Consider the following 22,121-nt stretch of genomic DNA (forward strand, 5'->3'; position numbering starts at 1 on the left):
TGAGTGTGTGTCTGGTCACGAAATAGGCTCCTATATGGTTGACTATTATAGAAAACTGATCACATATAATGATAGAAGATGTATCGAGACACAGGAATGGGTATGTTTGATCTGGCATAATGATGGTCCACAAAGTATGGAAATAAAAAATTTAAAAATAAAAAAAAAAACGTTTACAAGGGTTTTTGATATAGATGTACATAAGAATACTTTGATAAGTATGTTTTAACTTAAATAGGGATGGTATAATAAAATTGGGGGGGTCTGCGTTCGCGCCTGGCCTCCACAGCATGGAAATAGGCACAAACTTTAATAAAGACTTTTCATATCTATCTGCGTAAGTATACTTTGATAATTATTCGTTCGCGCCTGACCGCCATAGAATGGAAATATGTCACAAAGTTTAACAAGGCTTTTTAATATAAGTGTTTCAGTGTGAACAGGTATGGTATAATAAATTATGGGGTTTATCTATTTTATTTTTACTTTCATCATATTTTGCTTTGGTTTTGATACTCCTAAATTCGAAGCTATCGCTTCCTTTTCATAATCTATCATCTTCTTCTTCTATATATATAAAAGGCAAAAATCGGTGTGTATGTATGTATGTATGTATGTTTGTTTGTAACGCTAAAACTTTTGACAGACACAACCAAAGTTGACAAATTAGGTAGCATATTGCACCTTGATCACCCGGATGACAAATATCGAAATTTCACGTCAAACGGACAACTAGAAGGGGGTTAACTGATCATTTTTCTCCCAGGGGGGCCCCCCAAAAAACCTGTCATTTTAACATTATTCATTAGCTGTCACGTGACGTGACGTCAGCTCAGTAAAATGTCGGCTACGCTGAGCCTCTGACGTACATTAAAGCTGCCTGCGAGGAGTATCATTGATACTATAACACAGTTAAATATTAGTTTAAGAGTCGAACCGTTATTACCAACGGATTTATCGCACTTCAAAAAGAAGAATCCCAAAATTACATAAAAATTGACGTAGGGAAAATGTTTTTATTTTTGCTTGAAGTTTTTTACCGGCGAAGAAAGATGACTATGCTCTTTGCTATAGTTTACCATGTAAACAAGGCTTTAGCCATTTTGTTTTTACCTCCTAACTCTGTTAAACTGGAAGGGGGAGGGGTGGCTATCAGTATAAGGCCGCTTAAATACACGAAAATTACTTTTATACGAGTTTGTTTTCTTATGAATGGAACCGCGTTTATAGGGGGGAGGGGGGAGGAGGCAATGTGCACAGTCTCCCAAGCATTACCTACTATAAAAAAAGATGCACATTTACCCTCTTCTCTCACCCTCTTTCTCTCTCTCTCTCTCTCTTTCTCTTCTCTCTCTCACTCTCTTTCTCTATCACCCTCTTCTCTCTCTCTCTTTCTCTTCTCTCTCTCATCCTCTTTCTCTCTCTCTCACCCTCTTCTCTCTCTCTACCTTTTTCTCTTCTCTCTCGCACCCTCTTCTCTCTCTCTCACCCGCTTCTCTCTCTCTACCTCTTTCTCTTCTCTCTCGCACCCTCTTCTCTCTCTCACCCGCTTCTCTCTCTCTACCTCTTTCTCTTATCTCTCTCTCTCTCAACCTCTTCTCTCTCTCTCTCTTACCCTCTTCTCTCTCTCACTCTCTGTGTACACCTTTTTCTCTTCTCTTCTCTCTCTCTCTGACCCTCTTTCTCTCTCTCTCACCCTCTTTTTCTGCTCTCTCTCACCCTTCTCTCTCTCTCTCTCTACCTCTTTCTCTTCTCTATCACCCTCTTTCCCTGCTCTCTCTCACCTTCATCTCTCTCTCTCTACCTATTTCTCTTCTCTCTCTCTCCCTCTGCTCTCTCTCACCCTCTTCTTTCTCCCTCACCCTCTTCTCTCTCTCTCTCACCCTCTTCTTTCTCCCTCACCCTCTTCTCTCTCTCTCTCTACCTCTTTCTCTTATCTCTCTCTCTCACTACCGCTCTCTCTCTCTGTCTTACCCTCTTCTCTCTCTCTCTACCTCTTTCTCTTATCTCTCTCTCTCACTACCTCTCTCTCTCTCACCCTCTTCTCTCTCTCACCCTCTTTCTCTCTTACCCTCTTCTCTCTCTACCTCTTTCACTTCTCTCACCCTCTTTCTCTCTCACCCTCTTTCTCTGCTCTCTCTCACCCTCTTCTCTGCTCTCTCTCACCCTCTTCTCTCTCTACCTCTTTCTCTTCTCTCTCTCTCACCCTCTTCTCTCTCTCTTACCTATTTTGTAATATATATATATAGATATATATATTGTACAAACTATTGTACAAACTATTACCACTTATCAAGGCCTATAGGCCACTCGAGGATGAAAGTTTAAAAGTGCACAGTAGTCAAATTCGGCAAAGATGACGGAACCGCTTTAAGAGGAGGATGAATTATTCAGTGACTCCAACCTATTTTGTTACATATATGTATGTATATATTTTTGTAAAAAATATATATTACTACTTATCAAGGCCCATAGGACACTCGAGGATTAGAGTTGAAAAGTGCACAGCAGTCAAATCTGGGAAAGAGGATGGAACCGCTTTAACGGGAGGATGAGTTATTCAGCGACTCCAACCTATTTTGGTATATATATATTTATATCTATATTTATTTTTAAATATATATTACCACTTATCAAGGCCCATAGGCCACACGAGGATGAGAGTTTAAAAGTGCACAGTAGTCAAATTCGGCAAAGATGATGGAACCGCTTTAAGAGGAGGATGAATTATTCAGTGACTCCAACCTATTTTGTTATATATATGTATGTATATATTTTTGTAAAAAATATATATTACTACTTATCAAGGCCCATAGGACACTCGAGGATTAGAGTTGAAAAGTGCACAGTAGTCAAATTCGGGAAAGAGGATGGAACCGCTTTAACGGGAGGATGAGTGATTCAGCGACTCCAACCTATTTTGTTATATATATATATATATATATATATATATATATATATTTTGTACAAACTATATATTACCACTTATCAAGGCCCATAGGCCACACGAGGATGAGAGTTTAAAAGTGCACAGTAGTCAAATTTGGGAAAGAGGATTTAATCGCTTTAATAGAAGGATGATAGGCCACTCGAGGATGAGAGTTGAATAGTGCACTGTATAAAAAATACGGTAAAGAGGATGGAACCGCTTTAACGGAAGGATGAGTTATTCAGCAACTCCAACCTATTTTTATATATATATATATATATATACTTTTATTAAAAAATATATATTACCACTTATCAAGGACAATAGGCCACTCGAGGATGAGAGTGGAAAAGTGCATAGTAGTAAAATTCGGGAAAGAGGATGGAACCGCTTTAACGGGAGGATGAGTTATTCAGCGACTCCAACCTATTTTTTATATATATATATATATATATATATATATATATATATATTTATAACAAAAATATATTACCACTTATCAAGGCCCATAGGCTACTCGAGGATAAGAGTTGAAAAGTGCACATTAGTCAAATTCGGGAAAGAGGATGGAACCGCTTTAACGGGAGGATGAGTGATTCAGCGACTCCAACCTATTTTGTTATATATATATATATATATATATATATATATATATATTTTGTACAAACTATATATTACCACTTATCAAGGCCCATAGGCCACACGAGGATGAGAGTTTAAAAGTGCACAGTAGTCAAATTTGGGAAAGAGGATTTAATCGCTTTAATAGAAGGATGAATTATTCAGCGACTCACACCTGTTTTGGTATATATATATATATATTTATAAAAAAATATGTATTACCACTTATCAAGGCCCATAGGCCACTCGAGGATGAGAGTTAAAAAGTCCACAGTAGTCAAATTTGGGAAAGAGGATGGAACCGCTTTAACAGGAGGATGAGTTATTCAGCAACTCCAACCTATTTTGTTATATATATATATATATATATATATATATATATTTTTCATAAAATATGTATTACCACTTATCAAGGCCCATAGTCCACTCGAGGACGAGAGTTGAAAAGTGCACAGTAGTCAAATTGGGGAAAGAGGATGGAACCGCTTTAACGGGAGGATGAGTTATTCAGCGACTCCAACCTTTTTTTTTATTTTGTAAAAAATATATATGACCACTTATCAAGGCCCAGAGGCCACTCGAGGATAAGAGTTGAAAAGTGCACAGTAGTCAAATTTGGGAAATTTGTTATATATCTATGTTTTTGTTACTTAGGCATTTCCACTTATCAAGGCCCAGATACATCTCGAGGATAAGAGTTAAATGTGCACAGTAGTCAATTGGACAATAAGGCCCAGAGGCCACCCGAGGATAAGGGTTGAAAATGGCAGTAGTTAATTGGACAACATAGTAATCGTTAGTAATGGAAAGTCGGGAAATTTGTTATATATATATTTATATTTTGTTTAGATAGGCATTACCACTTATCAAGGCCCAGAGGCCACTAGAGGATAAGTGTTGAAAAGTGCAGTAGTCAATTGGACAAAATATAGTAATTGTTAGTAATGGAAATTCAGTAAATTTGTTATATATATATTAATATTTTGTTAAATACGCATTACCACTTATCAAAGCCCACAGGCCACTCGAGGATAAGGATTGAAAAGTGCACCGTAGTAGTCGGTTGTAATGGAAATGCGGGATATTTGTAATATACCTATTTTTTGTTACTTAGGCACAACCACTTATTAAGGCCCAGAGGCCACTCGATGGTATTACCACTTATCAAGGCCCAGAGGCCACTCGAGGATAAGCGTTTAAAAGTGCAGTAGTCAATTGGACAATATAGTAATCGTTAGTAATGGAAATTCAGTAAATTTGTTATATATATGTATATTTTGTTACATACGCATTACCATTTATCAAGGCCCAGAGGCCACTCGAGGATAAGGATTGAAAAGTGCACAGTAGTCAATTGGACAATATAGTAATCGTTAGTAATGGAAATTCAGTAAATTTGTTATATACCTATTTTTTGTTACTTGGTCATTTCCACTTATCAAGGCCCAGAGGCCACTCGAGCATAAGAGTTAAAAAGTCCACAGTAGTCAATTGGACAATAAGGCCCAGAGGCCACCCGAGGATAAGGGTTAAAAAGTGCAGTAGTCCATTGGTCAATATAGTAATCGTTAGTAATTACTACTTCTCAAGGCCCAGAGGCCACTCGAGGATAAGGGTTGAAAAGCGCAGTAGTCAATTGGACAATACAGTAATCGTTAGTAATGGAAATTCAGTAAATTTGTTATATATATATATATTTATATTTTGCTAAATACGCATTACTACTTATCAAGGCCCAGACGCCACTCGAGGATAAGGGTTGAAAATATTCAACAAATTTTTTATCTACAGATTAGAAAATTTGTATATAGGGTATTCAGACATATGGAATATATCTAGCATAATCTATCTATTATATCTATAAAAGTCAGAATGTTTGTGTGTGTGGGTGTGTGTGAGGTAGAGAGAGAGAGAGAGAACAATTCTTAACCTATATATTCAACAAATTTTTTATCTACAGATTTTAAATTTGTTATAAAGGGTATTCATACATATGGAAATATATCTAGCATAATCTATCTATTATATCTACAAAAGTGAAAATGTGTGTGTCTGTGAGAGAGAGAGCAATTCTCAACCTATATAATCAACAAATTTTTTATCTACAGATTAGATAATTTGTATATAGGGTATTCAGACATATGGAAATATATCTAGCATAATCTATCTATTATGTCTATAAAAGTGAGAATATGTCTGTGTGTGAGAGAGAGAGAGTAAGAACAATTCTCACCCTTTATATTCAACAAATTTTTATCTACAGATTAGAAAATTTTTATATAGTGTATTCAGACATATGGAAATATATCTAGCATAATCTATCTATTATATCTATAAAAGTGAGCATGCGTGAGAGGAGAGAGAGAGAGAGAGAACAATTCTCAACCTATATACTCAACAAATTTTTTATCTACAGATTTGAAAATTTGTATATAGATTATTCAGACACATGGAAATATATCTAGCATAATTTATCTATTATATCTATAAAAGTGAGAATGTGTGGGTGTGTGAGAGAGAGAATGAGAGAGAACAATTCTCAGCTTATATATGCAACAAATTGTTTATCTACAGATCCGAAATATCACATTTGTATAGAAGTAGAAATCTGGATACCTATTCTGATACCTAATAAAAGAAAGGACACTCTTTGGGGCGGATTTTGATGATAACAAGTCACTAATAAGAAATTATAATAAACATTGAAATAATTTAAGAATTTTATCAAAATAAAATTGCATGGTAATCACCCAATTTCTGCCACAAAATTTTGATTGGCAAAACTCATAAACAGAAAATATATATTTTCTAATTTCATCTTTTTTTTTATATAATCTGATTTGATGTTTTCCTTAATATTCAAATCACTATATTTTGCTGCTTAATATCAAATACAGCAAATGAGTTATTTTTTATGCATCAAACAATTACATTTTCTCATTCATCCAAACTAATCACTGAACATCAATTTCATATTTTCTTCACTAAAATATTACTGTGCTTGATGTCATCAAGTGGAGCGGATCATTTTTTTTTCATTTGTTCACACATTTTTCCAATTTATATATATTTTGTCTAAGATTCTTAGCCTATGTCATTGCATACCAAGCTGTTTATTAAAAGTTACGGTTCACTGTAAACACATACGTTACACCAAAATAAAAACGCTTCAGATAATGTCTTGATATTCAATTAAGTTTCTCACATGACATCTTATGAAGTTAGTAGAAATGTTACAGACTTTTGAATCTCAAACACTTTCAATACTGTGCACTGATATTTTCTTTTTTGGAATATAAGCACATTCATGATTTTTTTTTACAAACGTCAACAAATTTCACAATGTGTAGCAATGTACTGAAACAATTATAAAAATATTTGTTTTTATTTTGGATGATGCAGGGCATCCGAAGAGAGATTTTTCTAACAAAATGAAAGTATAATTTTTAGCAATAGGTATCTAGGAAAAGGCCACTACATACGTTATAAATTCCAAATTTCCACAACCTGGCAAATACTGGTACACGCTAGCAAATTTAGATTTGCAATTACAGAATATGATTCTAATTTTTTCCTTTGCTCTTTATTCTAACACTACACTAAGTTTACTGTTTTATTTCGCTACAGTTGATATTGTGTAGAACAATAAGAAAATCATAGTGAACAATGCATTCAACAAAATTTCACACACATTTCTAGATACCTATATCTAATAAGTTCAAAAGAAAGGACACACTTAGGGAGGTATTTTGGTGGTCAAGTCACTAAATAGAGATTAGCTGGTTTCCCGGCATAGCCCAGGATGTAATAAAGATTGACTGAAATACATGTTCTAGCTGGTTTCTAGGCGTTGCCAGGGATGTAATATAGACACATTATGTTGTATATTACCTGTTCTCTTCTCCCTAAGGTAAAACAATTTCATATACATGCTGTAAATTACCTATGCTAGGGATAAAACATGAACAATACCAGTCCGGGGGTAGATAAAACAAATAATACATAGAGATGAAAGATTCGTCTCCCCTAAGAATAAAACATATGTTCAATATCTGCTTTTGTTTTTTCATTGTTTATACGGTCCCGAGCAACGCCGGGTAGCCCTGCTAGTCTATATATATAAAAGCCAAACGTCTGTGTGTATGTATGTTTGTTTGTAACGCTAAAACTTTTAAAAGACGGAACCAAACTTGACAAATTTGGTATCATATCGAAGCCCCATCACCCGGATGACAAATATCGAAATTTCACGTCAAACGGACCACTAGAAGTTGGTCAACTGATCAGTTATCTTCGAGGGGGGGCCCCAAAAAAACCTGTCATTATCTATATATATAAAAGACAAATGTTTGTTTGTAACGCTAAAACTTGAGATGAAAGATTCCTCTCCCCTAAGAATAAAACATATGTTCAATATCTGCTTTTGTTTTTTCATTGTTTATACGGTCCCGAGCAACGCCGGGTAGCCCTGCTAGTAGTTTCATAAAGCAGAGTCCATTTTCTGTAGGCTGTTTTTGAATGCAAACAACGAGGGGTACTTTTGTTAGTACATATATATATATATATATATATATATATACATACATACATACATACATACATACATACATATATATATATATATATATATATATATATATATATATATATATATATATATATATATATGGTGATTGTCACTTCTTGACAGAAGAAGACCATCTTTCCCTTGATTTATTGTTGATTACTCATTCATTTTCATGTATTTTTGAAATATCTTCTTTTTTGTTTCTTTTTTTTTTTATAATTATATACACATATATACACTTACACACACATACATATATAGATGTGGGGATGTGATCAAGATGCATCAATTTCTATTTTCTATGGGAACGAAGGTGGCTCTTCGGACCAGCTCTTGCAAAGGTCACACTTAAACTGAGCTTGAGGGATGCCAACTGGTGCTGCTCTACTGTGGACGCTCATATGATGCTTCAGGCCTCCACTCGATTTACAGAATAAAGGCAATTCCATCACTTGAGAGTAGGGGAGATGTAGATAGTGTTTGAGGACCAAAAGCTTTTTTTAACAAATGGTACATGCGTTTGAGGTCTTTACAGTCAAAAGCCATCTGGATTTGGTTGGCGAGTTTAGCCCACTACTGATTCTTCATTTGGCCGAGTCGCTTTTGGAGAAAACCCTTGTTTGCTTTAAGTGACTGTTGGAGGAACTCTCGACCTCCATGAGAGGCAGACAGCATCATATGGTGCAACTCATTTTTAGCACAAGAGATGAATAATTTCAGAATCATTATCATCAAACCAATCCTGATGTTTAGATTTGCAGAAGCGAAGAACATCTACACTTATTTCATAGATTGTATTTTTAAAATGCGCCCACGATCCATCAAAGTCAGCAGAATTAACTACGGATCAAAGCTTTTCACGTATACTTGGATCATCCAGCCTCGATACATCAACCTGCCTGGGAATCCCAACACCACTCAACCTACACTTCCTCCTTATACAGATTTTCAACTTCCCGTGTACCAAAAAGTGATCTGTGCCACATTCAGCTCCACGCATAACACGCACACTACAGACGTCCCGCAAATCTGCCTTCCTGAAAATAATGTAATCAATCAAATGACCTTGTTTTGAATGAGGATGGGTCCAGGTAAACCTACGGACCTCTTTATGGCCGAAGAAAGTGTTACAGATAGCAAGGTCAAACTGAGTGCATAGATGGAGAAGATGCAGACCATTACTGTTGACCCTTCCTATACCAAACCGGCCGAGTGAGTCCCAGGTGTGATGATCCTTGCCAACCCTTGAATTTAGATCACCCATGAGTAAGATCTTCTCAGATAAATGAATAGAGGAAATGGTATGACTGAGATCTCAGTAAAACGCCGTGATGGTGTCTTCATCATGACCCATGGTAGGGGCATACACAGATAAAATTGTCATATACCTACTGTGTGCAAGAGGGAGGCGCATCATCATAATTCTGTCACTTACACAGATTGGCTGTTCAATCCTCTTCACCAAACCAGAACGCACTGCAAAGCCAATTCCACCTTCTCGTCTCAGCCCCGATGGTTTTCCTTTCCAAAAAAAGGTGTATCCCGAGCCCACTTCCACCAACTGATCCTCACCACTCAATCGTATTTCAGACAATGCCGCAATGGCTATGCTGTACCTAGCGAGCTCTCTTGCAACAATAGCTGTCCTCAAGTCTTTCACTATCCAAGACATCTCACATTCCACGTAGCAACAGTTAGGTTATTCCTCTTCTAATAAAATTGTGATTTTCCTTGTTTATTGTTTTTCTTCAATTTTATCTTGTTTCTCCTGCAAATATAGAACAGCCGCTGACCGCAGGAAGCCGACCAGCTAATAAAAGAGTAGACAATTTATAGGTCACCTTTTCTAGACCCTTCCCAAATTCATGGGTGAGCAGTGTATCCCTAGAAAAGGCTGCTCAGCCGCCAGATCATCCACTGAAGTTGCTTCCACCCTGTAAGCGATTTTAGTCAACGATATTAGATAAATCACTGTCCGCCTATGTGCAGATTTGCAGCTATGCACTTCCAGCCCGCTAAGCCTGTGCACGTCGCCACTCACCTATCGCCATAGGACTTTTACGTTCTTTTTTTTTCTTCTTCAAAAGATATCTGCACATAACGATCGCAACACAACATGCTTGTGCAACACATATTGTACCCTCTCGCACCCTACCACTGGTTGCACAATGACAAACTGAAATAGTGAGATGACTGAGCAGTGGCATAGTGTGCATGTTTTATTATCACGGAGTTTTAACCTCTCCAGCAGCTGGATATACACACACACATACACATAAGCAAGCAAACATGCATATATATATATATATATATATATATATATATATATATATATATATATATCCCTAGTTCTCACAATATAGTAACCCTCCAGAACTTGAGAGGGAGGCTAACAGGTACTACACCTTGCCCAAGGGTGACCTGAAACTATGCAAGGCAGAGGCGTTCATCTTCCTGAGGTAGTAGGTATACCTGCATACCCAAAGTTATATATATATATATATATACATATATATATATACATACATGGTGATTGTCACTTCTTGACAGAAGAAGACCATATACATACATACATATACATATATATATATATATATATATATATATATATATATATATATTATATATATATATAGTATTGTATCTAAGCGAGGCGGTTTGAGTGACAGCAAAGGAGGGGTGACACAATGTCAGTGGGATGACATTTGAGCAGAGCACCCCGGGTGACGTTTACTCTAGCTACGCCTCTGGGTACATACAAATTTAACTTTTTGATTTTTCATATAGAAGGAATACTGAAGAAGAACATTCAGCTGAAACGTGAATATAATTAAGATGAGAATGGCAATCCGAATGATAGACATTTGTTCATAACTTTTGTTTTATTTTAGTTCTACAGCTGCCAGGATTTGTGTTCGTTGCCGGATACGGGCAAATTGGTGCCGTCCGATTCCCTTCTGAAAACAATCGCCAAACACATTGCCAACAACAAAGATTGGAAGAAAGTCATTGGTGAACTTGGATTCCGACACGAGGATATCAAGAATTTGGAAGCAAAATTTAACCAAAACGAAACACCAAAATTGGTAAGAAAAATATCTTATTTATATCTTTTTGTAAATTAGCAGAGAAACCAACAAACAACTATGCGAAAAAAAAAAATACATATACATATACAAGAAATAAATGTTATCGTAGTAAATAAAAGTTAATTTTATATCAATACCTGACTCATTTGTTTTGGTTTTCAAGTAGTTTTTATTGCTCTTTATTTAATCCTAAAAATTCAGTTTTTCCAAGCGGATTTGAAAAAAAAAACAAAAAGAAGAGAAAAAAAATGGCGGCATCTTCTTTGGAAGAAACAAACCTCGTTTTGAATTTTTTTAGTATTTTTTACGAGAGTACCCAGTATACTATAAACACCCCAACCTCCCTAAACAGCTTTCGACATTGGGGGTGTTTATTCCTAAAGCCGTTCTTAACATGGGGAGGTTTGGAGTGTTTATTCTGAAAGCCGTTCTTAACATGAGAAGGTTGGGGTTTTTTTTTTATTTCTAAAACCGTTTTTAATATGGTGAGGTTGGGATTTTTATACTACTCGGAGTACTCTTGTAAAAAATACCAAAAAAAATTCAAAGCACCTGTAAACCTTGAAATTCAAAACGAGGCTTGCTTCTTCCAAAGAAAATGCCGCCATTTTTTTTTTTTTTTTTTAAATCTGCTTCCGTTGTTATTGAGGATCGAGGCTGTTTTCTTGCTATATATGTTCCAGTCAAGTGGTTTGTGTCTTGGTATGCACATGTAGTCAAGTTGTAAAAGTATCAGACTGTTAAAAAGCGTTTTTAAAAAAAAAACAAAAAAAACAAAAACAAACAACGGTTAATGTCTGAAATTGATTGGTCCGTTATATATTTTTTCAAATGCTTTCAAACAATTGAGATGTTTTTACAACTTAAAAGAATTTTTTTTTTCAAACATAATTCAATCCTAAAATTAAGGATTATTTTAGCATATGTTTTATGTGATTAAAATATATTTGAAAAACATAAGCCTTATGGGAGCAGACGTTAATTAACTCTGCTTTAATATAATTGTTATAAAGTGAATTGTGAGGGATGGGATACAAATATGAAGAAATAGAGGACTGAGAACCTGGATGCACGAATTTCGAATCTAGTTCATCCCATGGAAACACTTTAATTTAGGGATGTTGGCAGCCGATGTCTTTCTAGAAAGGATTCTAACTGGAAGGCTGTCGGGGAAACCAACGGCAACAAATTATTTGATACATACGAAATGAAGGAATGATGCTGCCTCCCCTCGTCCTACTCCCCCAACAACAACCACAACAATAAGCAAGGGCAGATCAGTCATGCTTAAAAATACATCCTGGCAAGGGAGATAATTTTAAGTCAGCAAAAGTTACCTCCCTTTTTTTTTTATAACATTTAAAAATCAATTTAAACTTGTTTCAATTTTCGTCTTTTTCTTTTTTCTTTTTGTAGATTTTTCATCTTCTTCTTTGTTGGAAAGAATGCGAAGGTGAAGACGCGCATGCAGAAATTTTGGAGAAGGCACTCTTAGACTGCAGCTTTGTCGATGTGGCCATTTTGCTGGCGCCATAACTTTTGACAATATGTAGCCAATAATGTTTGTATATATGAATAAAAATTATGCTACAATAACGCTCTCTTGGCCTTCGGGACAAGATCAAAGTGTAAATTAATTCAAGAACTCTTTCTAATGAAATCGAACTTTATTTTCTCACACACACACACACACACACACACACACACACACACACACACACACACACACAAAAACGCACACACAACATACAGAAATGAATATACAAATTGTACATAGTTAAATTTTACATTGAACGCTGGGGTTATTAGTTAGATTAGGATCCACAGAGTGATTGAGGTATTTTGGTAAATGTTGCCAGTCAAGAGTAAGACTTCAAAGTCTCATCTGTTACATAGTCAAAAAGACCCTGTACCCTCCCCCTCCCAATTTCTTGTAGGGCCTTGTGCCTAATTTTGTTGAATTGAATTTTTTTGTACGTTTTTTATGTTCAATTTTTTCTTTCTCAATAAAATATATAAACAAGATCAAAGTGTAGTATCTGTTCTTCAGATGCTGCACTTCTATTTCTTGTTCTCTTTCGGTGGAGGAGAAATCCTTCACGACTGAGACAATTTTTATTTTTGTACCTTTTCTCCACGTTAAAAAACGACCCTGGTGTCTAACTCTGTCCCGTGGGGAGGCATTGTAAATAGGTACAATAACGCTCTGCTCGTCTTGATCACTTTTTGATAAACACCAGAGTGTTATTCAATTTACATCTAGGAAACTACAGTAATACAATCATTATATATGGGTGTAAATATACATACAGTGTATCACAAAAGTGAGTACACCCGTCACGTTTCTTCAAATATTTAAGTATATCTCTTCATGGGACAACACTGAAAAAATGATTTTTTGACACAATGAAAAGTAGTCCGTCTGCAGCATATATAACAAACTTAATTTATTTTCCCCTCAAAATAACTCAAGATATAGCCATTAAAATCTAAATCCCTGGCAACAAAAGTGAGTACACCTCTTACGAAAAATTGTCAATATTAACGTACAACATGTCAACTCTCAATATTTTGTGTGGCCACCATCATTATCCAAAACTGCCTTTACTCTCCTGAGCATGGAGTTTACCAGAGCTTCACATGTAGCCACTGGAATGCTCTTCCACTCTTCAAACATAACATTGTGGAGCTGGCGGATATTTGAGACTTTGCACACCTCCACTTTCTGCTTGAGGATGTCCGAAAGATATTCTATTGGGTTCAAGTCTGGAGACATGCTTGGCCAGTCCATCACCTTTACCCTTAGCTTTTTCAGTAAAGCAGTGGTTGTCTTGGATGTGTGTTTTGGGTCATTGTCATGCTGGAACACCGCTATGCAACCCAGTTTCTGGAGGGAGGGACTCATGCTCTGCTAGATTATTTGAAAGTTGGAGTTCATGTTTCCCTCAATGAAATATAACTCTCCAATACCTGCAGCACTCATGCAGCCCCAGACCATGACATTCCCACCACCATGCTTGACTGTAGACATAACACACTTTGTACTCCTCACCTGGTCACCGCCACACATGCTTAAGGCCATCAAAATCAAACAAATTAAATTTCATCTCATCAGACCATAGGACATGGTTCCACTAATCTATGGGCTTTGTTGACATGTCTTCAGCAAACTGTTTGCAGGCTTTCTTGTGCATTGCCTTCAGAAGAGACTTTCTCCTGGGGTGACAACCATGCACACCAATTTGAAGAATTGTCTGAGTAAGAGGTCAATTTTTTAAACTTTGACCCCAATTTTGACCCCTTAACATTAATTACTTTGGTCTCAAATCAAAATACAAACTTTTACCCATGTCCAAGTTAGCTACATGTAAATTTTCAAGTCTTTAGACCCAAAATTGGCAGAGGAGTTTGGTAGAGTTCTCAAAGGTCAAATCGTTGAACTTTGACCCCTTGACAGCCAAAGTTTTTGGCCGAAAACCGATTAAAAAGATTTTCCAAAATCTCAATACTCCTTATGTCAAACCTCAAGTCTCTAGACCTAAAATTGACAGAGTTATTTGGTAGAGAAATGCACACACACACACACACACACACACACACACACACACACACACACACACACACACACACACACACAATTTTTAGATATATATAGATTAGTTAAATGTATATTTAAGTGAAATCTAATTCTTATTTTACTTTCAGTTATTTAAGAATTATTAATGTTATTTAGACATAATATTTTTTTCTTTTTTATTACATTTTCACCCCAAATTGATGTAGGGGGCTACTATCAGGGACATAATCTACAGGGGTACTATGTGGGAAGTTGGGCAGCAAGATATCGGTTCATAGTACACTTGAACTTCTGCATGTCAGCACAGTTGGGGAAGCAGGAACCCAGAAGGGAATTCCAAAGTCTAGCAGTTCTGAGGAAGAAACTACTGGACTTGAAGACTCTTAAATCTAGGGATCTCTACTGTGAAGGGTGGGATTGAACTGCTTATCGGGTTTATCGGGGTATTTACGTCGGAGGGGTACGAGTGCTTGCAGTTCGTCAGAGCATTCACCATTAAAGTACTTGTAAAACAAGCAGAGAGATGCTACATTTCGTCGATGGGACAGAGGCTGAAGGTTAAATGACAGTTCAGGACCTATGAGGTTGGCGACTCTTTTTTGAGCCTTGTTTAGGAGTGAGAGACTAGTAGCAGATGCACCAGCACAAATATGACAACAATATTCCATACATGGGCGAATGGTGGCTTTATAGAGGTACAGGATACTTTCGGGCCTTAGTAGCTTTCTAGCACGGTAGAGAGAACCTACCTTCTTCACAGCGGTCCTGGCAATGCTCTCAATGTAATTGTCCCAACTCATGTTTCCTGTGAACGTTAGGCCGTTAGATTATGTTTACTTTTGATTTACCTTTACTACTTATGCATTCGTTTTTTTTTTCTTTTTTCCTTTTTCTCCCCTTCCCCCCTTTTCTTTTTTCCTCCTTTAATTTAACTTATAATTCCGAAATAAATTCACAGGTGTTTAGTTAATGTATATATATATATATATATATATATATATATATATATATATATATATATATATATATATATATATATTAAAAAAAAGTTTACCTTAATAAATGTTCAATAGATATACCTTATTATAGCTATAATAGTGTTTTTGCATCCATTGTAACAATTAACACATTTGGTGTATATATTTGAGTCAACACATCAATCGAATAATAATCACTTGTTTCAACATGTACAGTTGATTTTTAGGTCACTATTTGGAATCTGAATACTATACATTTGTAATATTATGATTATTACAAATTTATCATTCCTATCCCTAAACTAATATTCTTAGCAAACTAAAGTTTAACATGTCTCAATATTACAATCAATCTAGAAGTTTTAGAATTAACTATTATTCCCTATTCTAATCTAATATTTAATTTTTCATCCACACCTAATTATATAATATAGTTGCATTTACTTTTTATCATTCTACAATTGAATACTACATTATTATACTCACCTTCATGGTTCATTTTCAATATTAATCTATTTATATTTTGCCATCATATTTGCTATCATTATCTAAGTACATTTGGTCTATTTAATCTCTTCTCTATATAAATAAAATGAACTCATTTTTTCCCGTCTGATTTTGACCTTAATAGGATTAAAAATCAAGATATTTCATGCAAATATAATATGCACAAACGGCAGAACAATATCTGAGGTGTGTTATAGGCTTATTATTTCTCCAATTCCTCGATAATCTTAGATTTCTATACTTTTTCTGCTGAGAAGTCACGGCCAAAATCGGTTAAGATCAATGGAAGTGGTAAAATATTTTCTCTCTAATAAATTCCTCCTTCCCCTGCCACCACTTAACACCGTTTGGGGATCGTTCACAAGGAACAGTTGAGAAGAGAACACCGGTTTGGCTTCGTAGTTCTTTCATTTGAAGTTATTTATAATCACTAAACTAAGCTGCAGTGCTCTGTGGCGTAGTGGTTAGCGTGCTGGACAATTCACATTATATTTTCACGTTCGCGCCGATCTACCGTAGTCGTTTTTTTTTTTTCCTAAACAACTGGAATGGACTTTTTTTGGTGGCCGAACTGTTAACGTTGCAGATGGTTTTTTTTTTTGGTTTTTTTCACACTTTATTTTCCTACTTTTACTCATGACTCCGGGTTTGATCCTTCCTACTTACCTACCATAACATTTTTTAAAACTCCCCCCCCCGTCCCGGAAACAAACACTCGGGCAACGCCGGGTACCCCCGCTAGTTAGTTTATAAAGTTTTACCATTGTTATTCTATTTATCTTTACTAGCTAATTTGTTTTTTCCATAATAAAATAGAAAAAAAAACTCCAAAAAACGTGATTACTATTATTGTTTTCTTTTTGCTTTTTTTTTCGTTAGTGTAATGTAAGACGCAATCTGTGAGACTAACCGGATTTTACTTCTGGTTTTAACGACTCTAACCGTGAAATCTAACTATGACTTTATTTATTAGTACTTTCAACTCAACATTTATTTTCACACAAAGATTACAACGCAGTGATATCATGATTTCACTTGCATTACACTTAAATTAAAATTAAAACAAATTCATTTAGAATTCGAGAAAACAAAAGCATTAATTTAGAATTCGAGTGTGATGGGACTACTGAAACTAAACCAAAACAAATTTCACTGCGGAATTGATATTTGACCTAATTCACTTTTTAGTTAATTCATCACGTTTTTTTTTTTTTTTTTTGGCCTTTTCGCCTCAATGATTCGAGTTCGACCCCCACCCCCCTTTCATAACTTTTTTTTGATTTTTCAAACACACGGGCACCGCCGGACCGTTCATATTACATCACGTTCATTTTTTTAATTGTTTTTTTTTACACGATTTTTTTTTATAGTTTTAACATTGTTTGTTTTCATAATATTTAAACAGGGGTATGACTTCGCTTTGTTTTCATTTTACCCCCCCCTCCCCAACCACACACGTCTTTAAAAACCAGGGCAACGCCGGGTCCCCCACCGCTAGTATAAAATATTTATCAGTATAGAGAAAGTTCTTAAATTACATGCTATGATAGTTTAATATATTTTCTTCTAATCTATTCTTAGAAACATGTTATATTTAAGCCAAAATGTTATTAGATTTGAGTTTATCATGTACTGATTAGTTATTACATTTAATTAAATTTAATTAATTAGAATTTAATACTATTTATACTATATCTTATCATGATATTTTGAAATCAGTCAATACAATACAACATCAAAAATTCATACCCTTTCTATTTATTATGTTTAATTTATTAAAGTTATTGTTATGCTTAATTTAGATTTATTTGTTTATCTAAACATTATTATGACTTTATTATTAATATTTTTATTTTTTTCAATTTTATTTATTTATATATTAATTTATATAAATTCAAATTAAATTTTCATGCTTTGTACGTTAATTTAATTCAAATTAATGTATGCTTCTAATCAGGTTTTAGTCGAGATAATGTATATTTAGATCTATGTAAACAGTTTTGAATTACTTCCTTGCGTTTGTTAAGAAGGTTTACTTTGGATATTATTATATGATACGATAGGAGTGTCAGAAGCCACCATTGAAAACAAGTGAATAAACATTTGATTATATAGACTCTCTCTGTTTCGAAGCTTATAGTCAATATGAAAATGTAATTTCAAACCCTAATTGTTTTTTCAATAAAATGAGGAAAGACCAAATTTTAAAATAATGAAAGGTGTAATCGAAAAAATACATTATTTCTTTTTTTCATCGATTTTCTTTCAAAAAGATTTCATGAAATCAACGAATTTTAACTGAAACCAAACCTAAAATATATATATAAATGCAAAAAAATCACTTACTTATAAAAAAAACTAAGCAATGGGTGCTTCCATTCTTCATTTATAAGAATTGTACATATTTATATTTTATATTCGATGTATTTTTTAAATAAAAGGATTTTTAAAAGCAAGGGTCCTAGAAAATCGCATTTCCGCAACTCATTTTCACCATTAGCTTAAAGCGGTGTTGCTTTTACTTTTCAAATTATCAAATACAGATGTCTGAAAGGGGCATAATTATTTCCAAAATGTAAAAACAGCACGTTAGACCAAATACATTTCAAAAGTAATCTCGATGATAACTATATGAAGAAACAAACATTTAATGTAATAATAATGACAAACATGTTTTTTTTTTACTATAAGGATATTTTATTCAGGTTTTTAAAAAAATAAATGAATGTTTATGCATATACCAAAAATATTAAAAGAAACTTTTAGGATTGACATTTACTAACTTTCAATGTAACTAAGATTTTACTCAAATAATTTCTTATGAATTTTTCAAAGATGTGAGGAATGAAACAAAAAGACAGAAAGACATTCAATGCGTGGTGGTTAGTTCGCTTTGCTTAAAGAAGCAGGAATTAATTTTGGTTGGCTGCTCTTTTTTTTTGGCCTTTTCGCCTCAGTGATTCGAGTTCGACCCCCACCCCCCTTTCATAACTTTTTTTGGATTTTCCAAACACACGGGCACCGTCGGACCGTTCATATTACATCACATTCATTTTTTTAATTGTTTTTTTTTTCACGATTTTTTTAATAGTTTTAACATTGTTTGTTTTCATAATATTAAAACAGAGGGTATTACTTCGCTTTGTTTTCATTTTACCCCCCCCCCCAACCACATACGCCTCTAAAAACCAGGGCAACGGTGGGTACCCCCCCGCTAGTATAAAAATTTAAATTATCATGCTATGATAGTTTAATATATTTTCTTCTAATCTATTCTTAAAAACATGTTATATTTAAGCAGCCAAAATGTTATTAGATTTGATTGATTAATTCTTTGCTTTATGACATGTAACTTATCTCCCCTTTGTAATTATTTTGACATTTTTAAAGTTGGTCCTGATGGGTTACCATACATGAAAATCAGCTCACATTTCAGTCATCAGTTTTCATTGATTAAACGAAAACCAGGTGACAAAATTTTTATAAGAAATACATGAGTTTTTGATTTAATATATTTTATTTCTTCTGGAGTGATTTCTTTTTTTTTTTAATATCTAATGTTTTTTTAACCCAAAAAACATTGAATGAAATAGAAATAATTATCGTAATTAAACGAAACTTTCTGTGCAATATAATAAGATTATAAGGTTTCACTTACAAAAAAAAATCAACATGGTTTTTAAAAAAAATGGTTTTAAACTTTGGACTTTACAGGTAAATTTGCAAATAACTATATTTTTTTTTGTTTTAAATTAGCTTAGTTTATTTATTGATCTTTCATCTTCAATTTGTGATATATAAATTTGAGTTGATAAAATTAATTATTTTCATTTTAATGGACATTTCAAAATGGAGGGGGGTGAGTTTAAAAAAAAATCTTGTCTAGAACATTATATTCGGTCTATTGGAAATAGCATAAAATTTCACATTGAACCTAAAATATCGTAAAAATTGAACCAATAGAAAAATTTTGATAGATTTTTAAAGTGAAAAAATTTAACTTGTAAAATTCAATTGATTCCATTACGTAAACAAAATGGCTGCATGAACGCGCGCAGGCACTTTGTAAACACTGTTTTTTAAAAAATAAAAAAATATATTTCTATTATTTTTTTTTAACCGACTTTAATAGTTTATTTTGGAAGTATATTCCATAAAGAAAATAAACTTTAAAAAGAGAAATTACGAGTTTTTATTTTATTCGCAGTTTTGTGTTAGGGGTGTCAAAAATTCCTACAAAAATTCTGATACACCTAATGATACGATTCAATATTGCAAAGTTATTTAAATTATTTTTTTTTTTTCATGCATTTATTCTACATAAGTAAAAATAAAAGTTATTTAAATTATTTTCATGTTTTATTTATTTATTTTTTTTATTTTTATTCAATTTTCACCCCAAACAAGGCACAGTCCCACTTTGAAGCAGGGGGCTACTATTAGGGACTTAATTAGCGGGGTCATTATGAAGGGAGAAGAGTAGAAAGATATTTGTTAACATTACACTTGAACTTCTGCATATCATTGCAGTTGGGAAAGCAGAATCCCGGAAGGGAGTTCCAAAGACCCGCAGTTCTGGGGAAGAAACTATTGGAGTAAAAGGCTTTCTTGCACCTAGGGATTTCTACTGTAAAGGGATGAGACTTAGTAGCTTGTCGGGTTTGTCAGGGGGTAGTTACGTCGGGGAGGTACAAGTGTTTGCAGTTCATCAGAGCATTCACCATTAAAGTATTTGTAGAACAGGCAGAGGGATGCAACATCTCGTCGATGGGACAGAGGTTGAAGCCTAGATGACAGTTCAGGACCTATCAGGTTGGCAACTCTCTTTTGAACCCTGTCCAGGAGCGAGAGACAAGCAGCAGATGCACCATGTAGGGGAATAAATAAGAGCACCGGATTACCGGTGTAGGGTAAGGAGTGAGGTCCCTTGAGAAAAGAAGAGGAGAGTCCATACACATGAGGCACGGACGCAAAAAGTTCTTCTCCTAAAAGACAATGTTGGACAGGCAGAGTACAACTCTAGAATACAGTCCTCACTCCTCCCGTAAACCCCACTATTGAAGTGAGTAATCTTTTTACCTTAATGTTCTGAATTGCAGTGTTGTCATGTTTTCATGTTTGTTAATAAATTCTTGTCGTTTATACTTGTTGTACGTTTAGTAATTATTAAAGCTGGTCGGTAGTTTTGGGACTTGGAAGAACCTAAACCCGTACCAACACACCAGCCCAGATGTGACAACAGTACTCCATACATGGGTGAATGGTTGCCTTATAGAGGTATAGGATATTGTCAGGCGTAAGTAGTTTTCTAGCACGGTAGAGGGAGCCAACCTTCCTTGCAGCAGCCTTGGCAATGCTCTCAATGTATCTATTCCAGTTCATATTCCCTGTAAACGTTAGGCCGAGGAGTTTAAAAGAAGTACTTTCAGGCAATGTGTTCTTGGCCATTGCTATTGGTGGTAGAGAAGGTTTCTTGTAGTTATTGAAGGAAACAAGCTTAGTCTTAGCAGCATTGAATGTGACCAACCATTTTTGTCCCCATTCCACTATGGATTGGAGGTCATCCTCTAGTGTTTCTGCCATTTCCTTGGATATGTGTTCATTTGTTTTCCCCCTTTTTTACTTATAGAAATATTAATAATAGTTGTTTCATTGTTATTTTTTGACTTTCCGTCACTCAATCTTGATTTTTAATCGCAAGGTCAAGGCTGCTACTTGCTCTACGAAATTGCGGTTGGCAACCATTTTTCGTACAATGTTTACACATTTTAATCGCGCATTTCTCGAGTTTCGATGGATAATATAAAAAACTTTTACTTGAAATAACTCCCCATGTAATAATGTTTACGATAAG

The 22,121-nt window shown here is 34.7% G+C and overlaps 1 protein-coding gene across 3 annotated transcripts in view; it reads left to right on the forward strand.

The window, feature by feature from the left end:
• LOC145266301 (uncharacterized) overlaps window positions 1–12,802 on the forward strand; it is a 49,209-nt gene extending 36,407 nt beyond the window's left edge. For all 3 annotated transcript variants that reach the window (XM_080121850.1, XM_080121851.1, XM_080121852.1), the window contains 2 exons: window positions 11,009–11,203; window positions 12,623–12,802. In XM_080121850.1, the coding sequence (XP_079977976.1) occupies window positions 11,009–11,203; window positions 12,623–12,742 (315 nt within the window). In that variant the 3' untranslated portion in view covers window positions 12,743–12,802. The remainder of the gene's footprint in view (window positions 1–11,008; window positions 11,204–12,622) is intronic.
• The last annotated feature ends 9,319 nt before the right edge of the window (window positions 12,803–22,121 follow it).

The sequence above is a fragment of the Euprymna scolopes genome, chromosome 41 (assembly GCF_053919585.1).
Source record: "Euprymna scolopes isolate OS-2025 chromosome 41, ASM5391958v1, whole genome shotgun sequence".
Taxonomy (NCBI): domain Eukaryota; kingdom Metazoa; phylum Mollusca; class Cephalopoda; order Sepiida; family Sepiolidae; genus Euprymna; species Euprymna scolopes.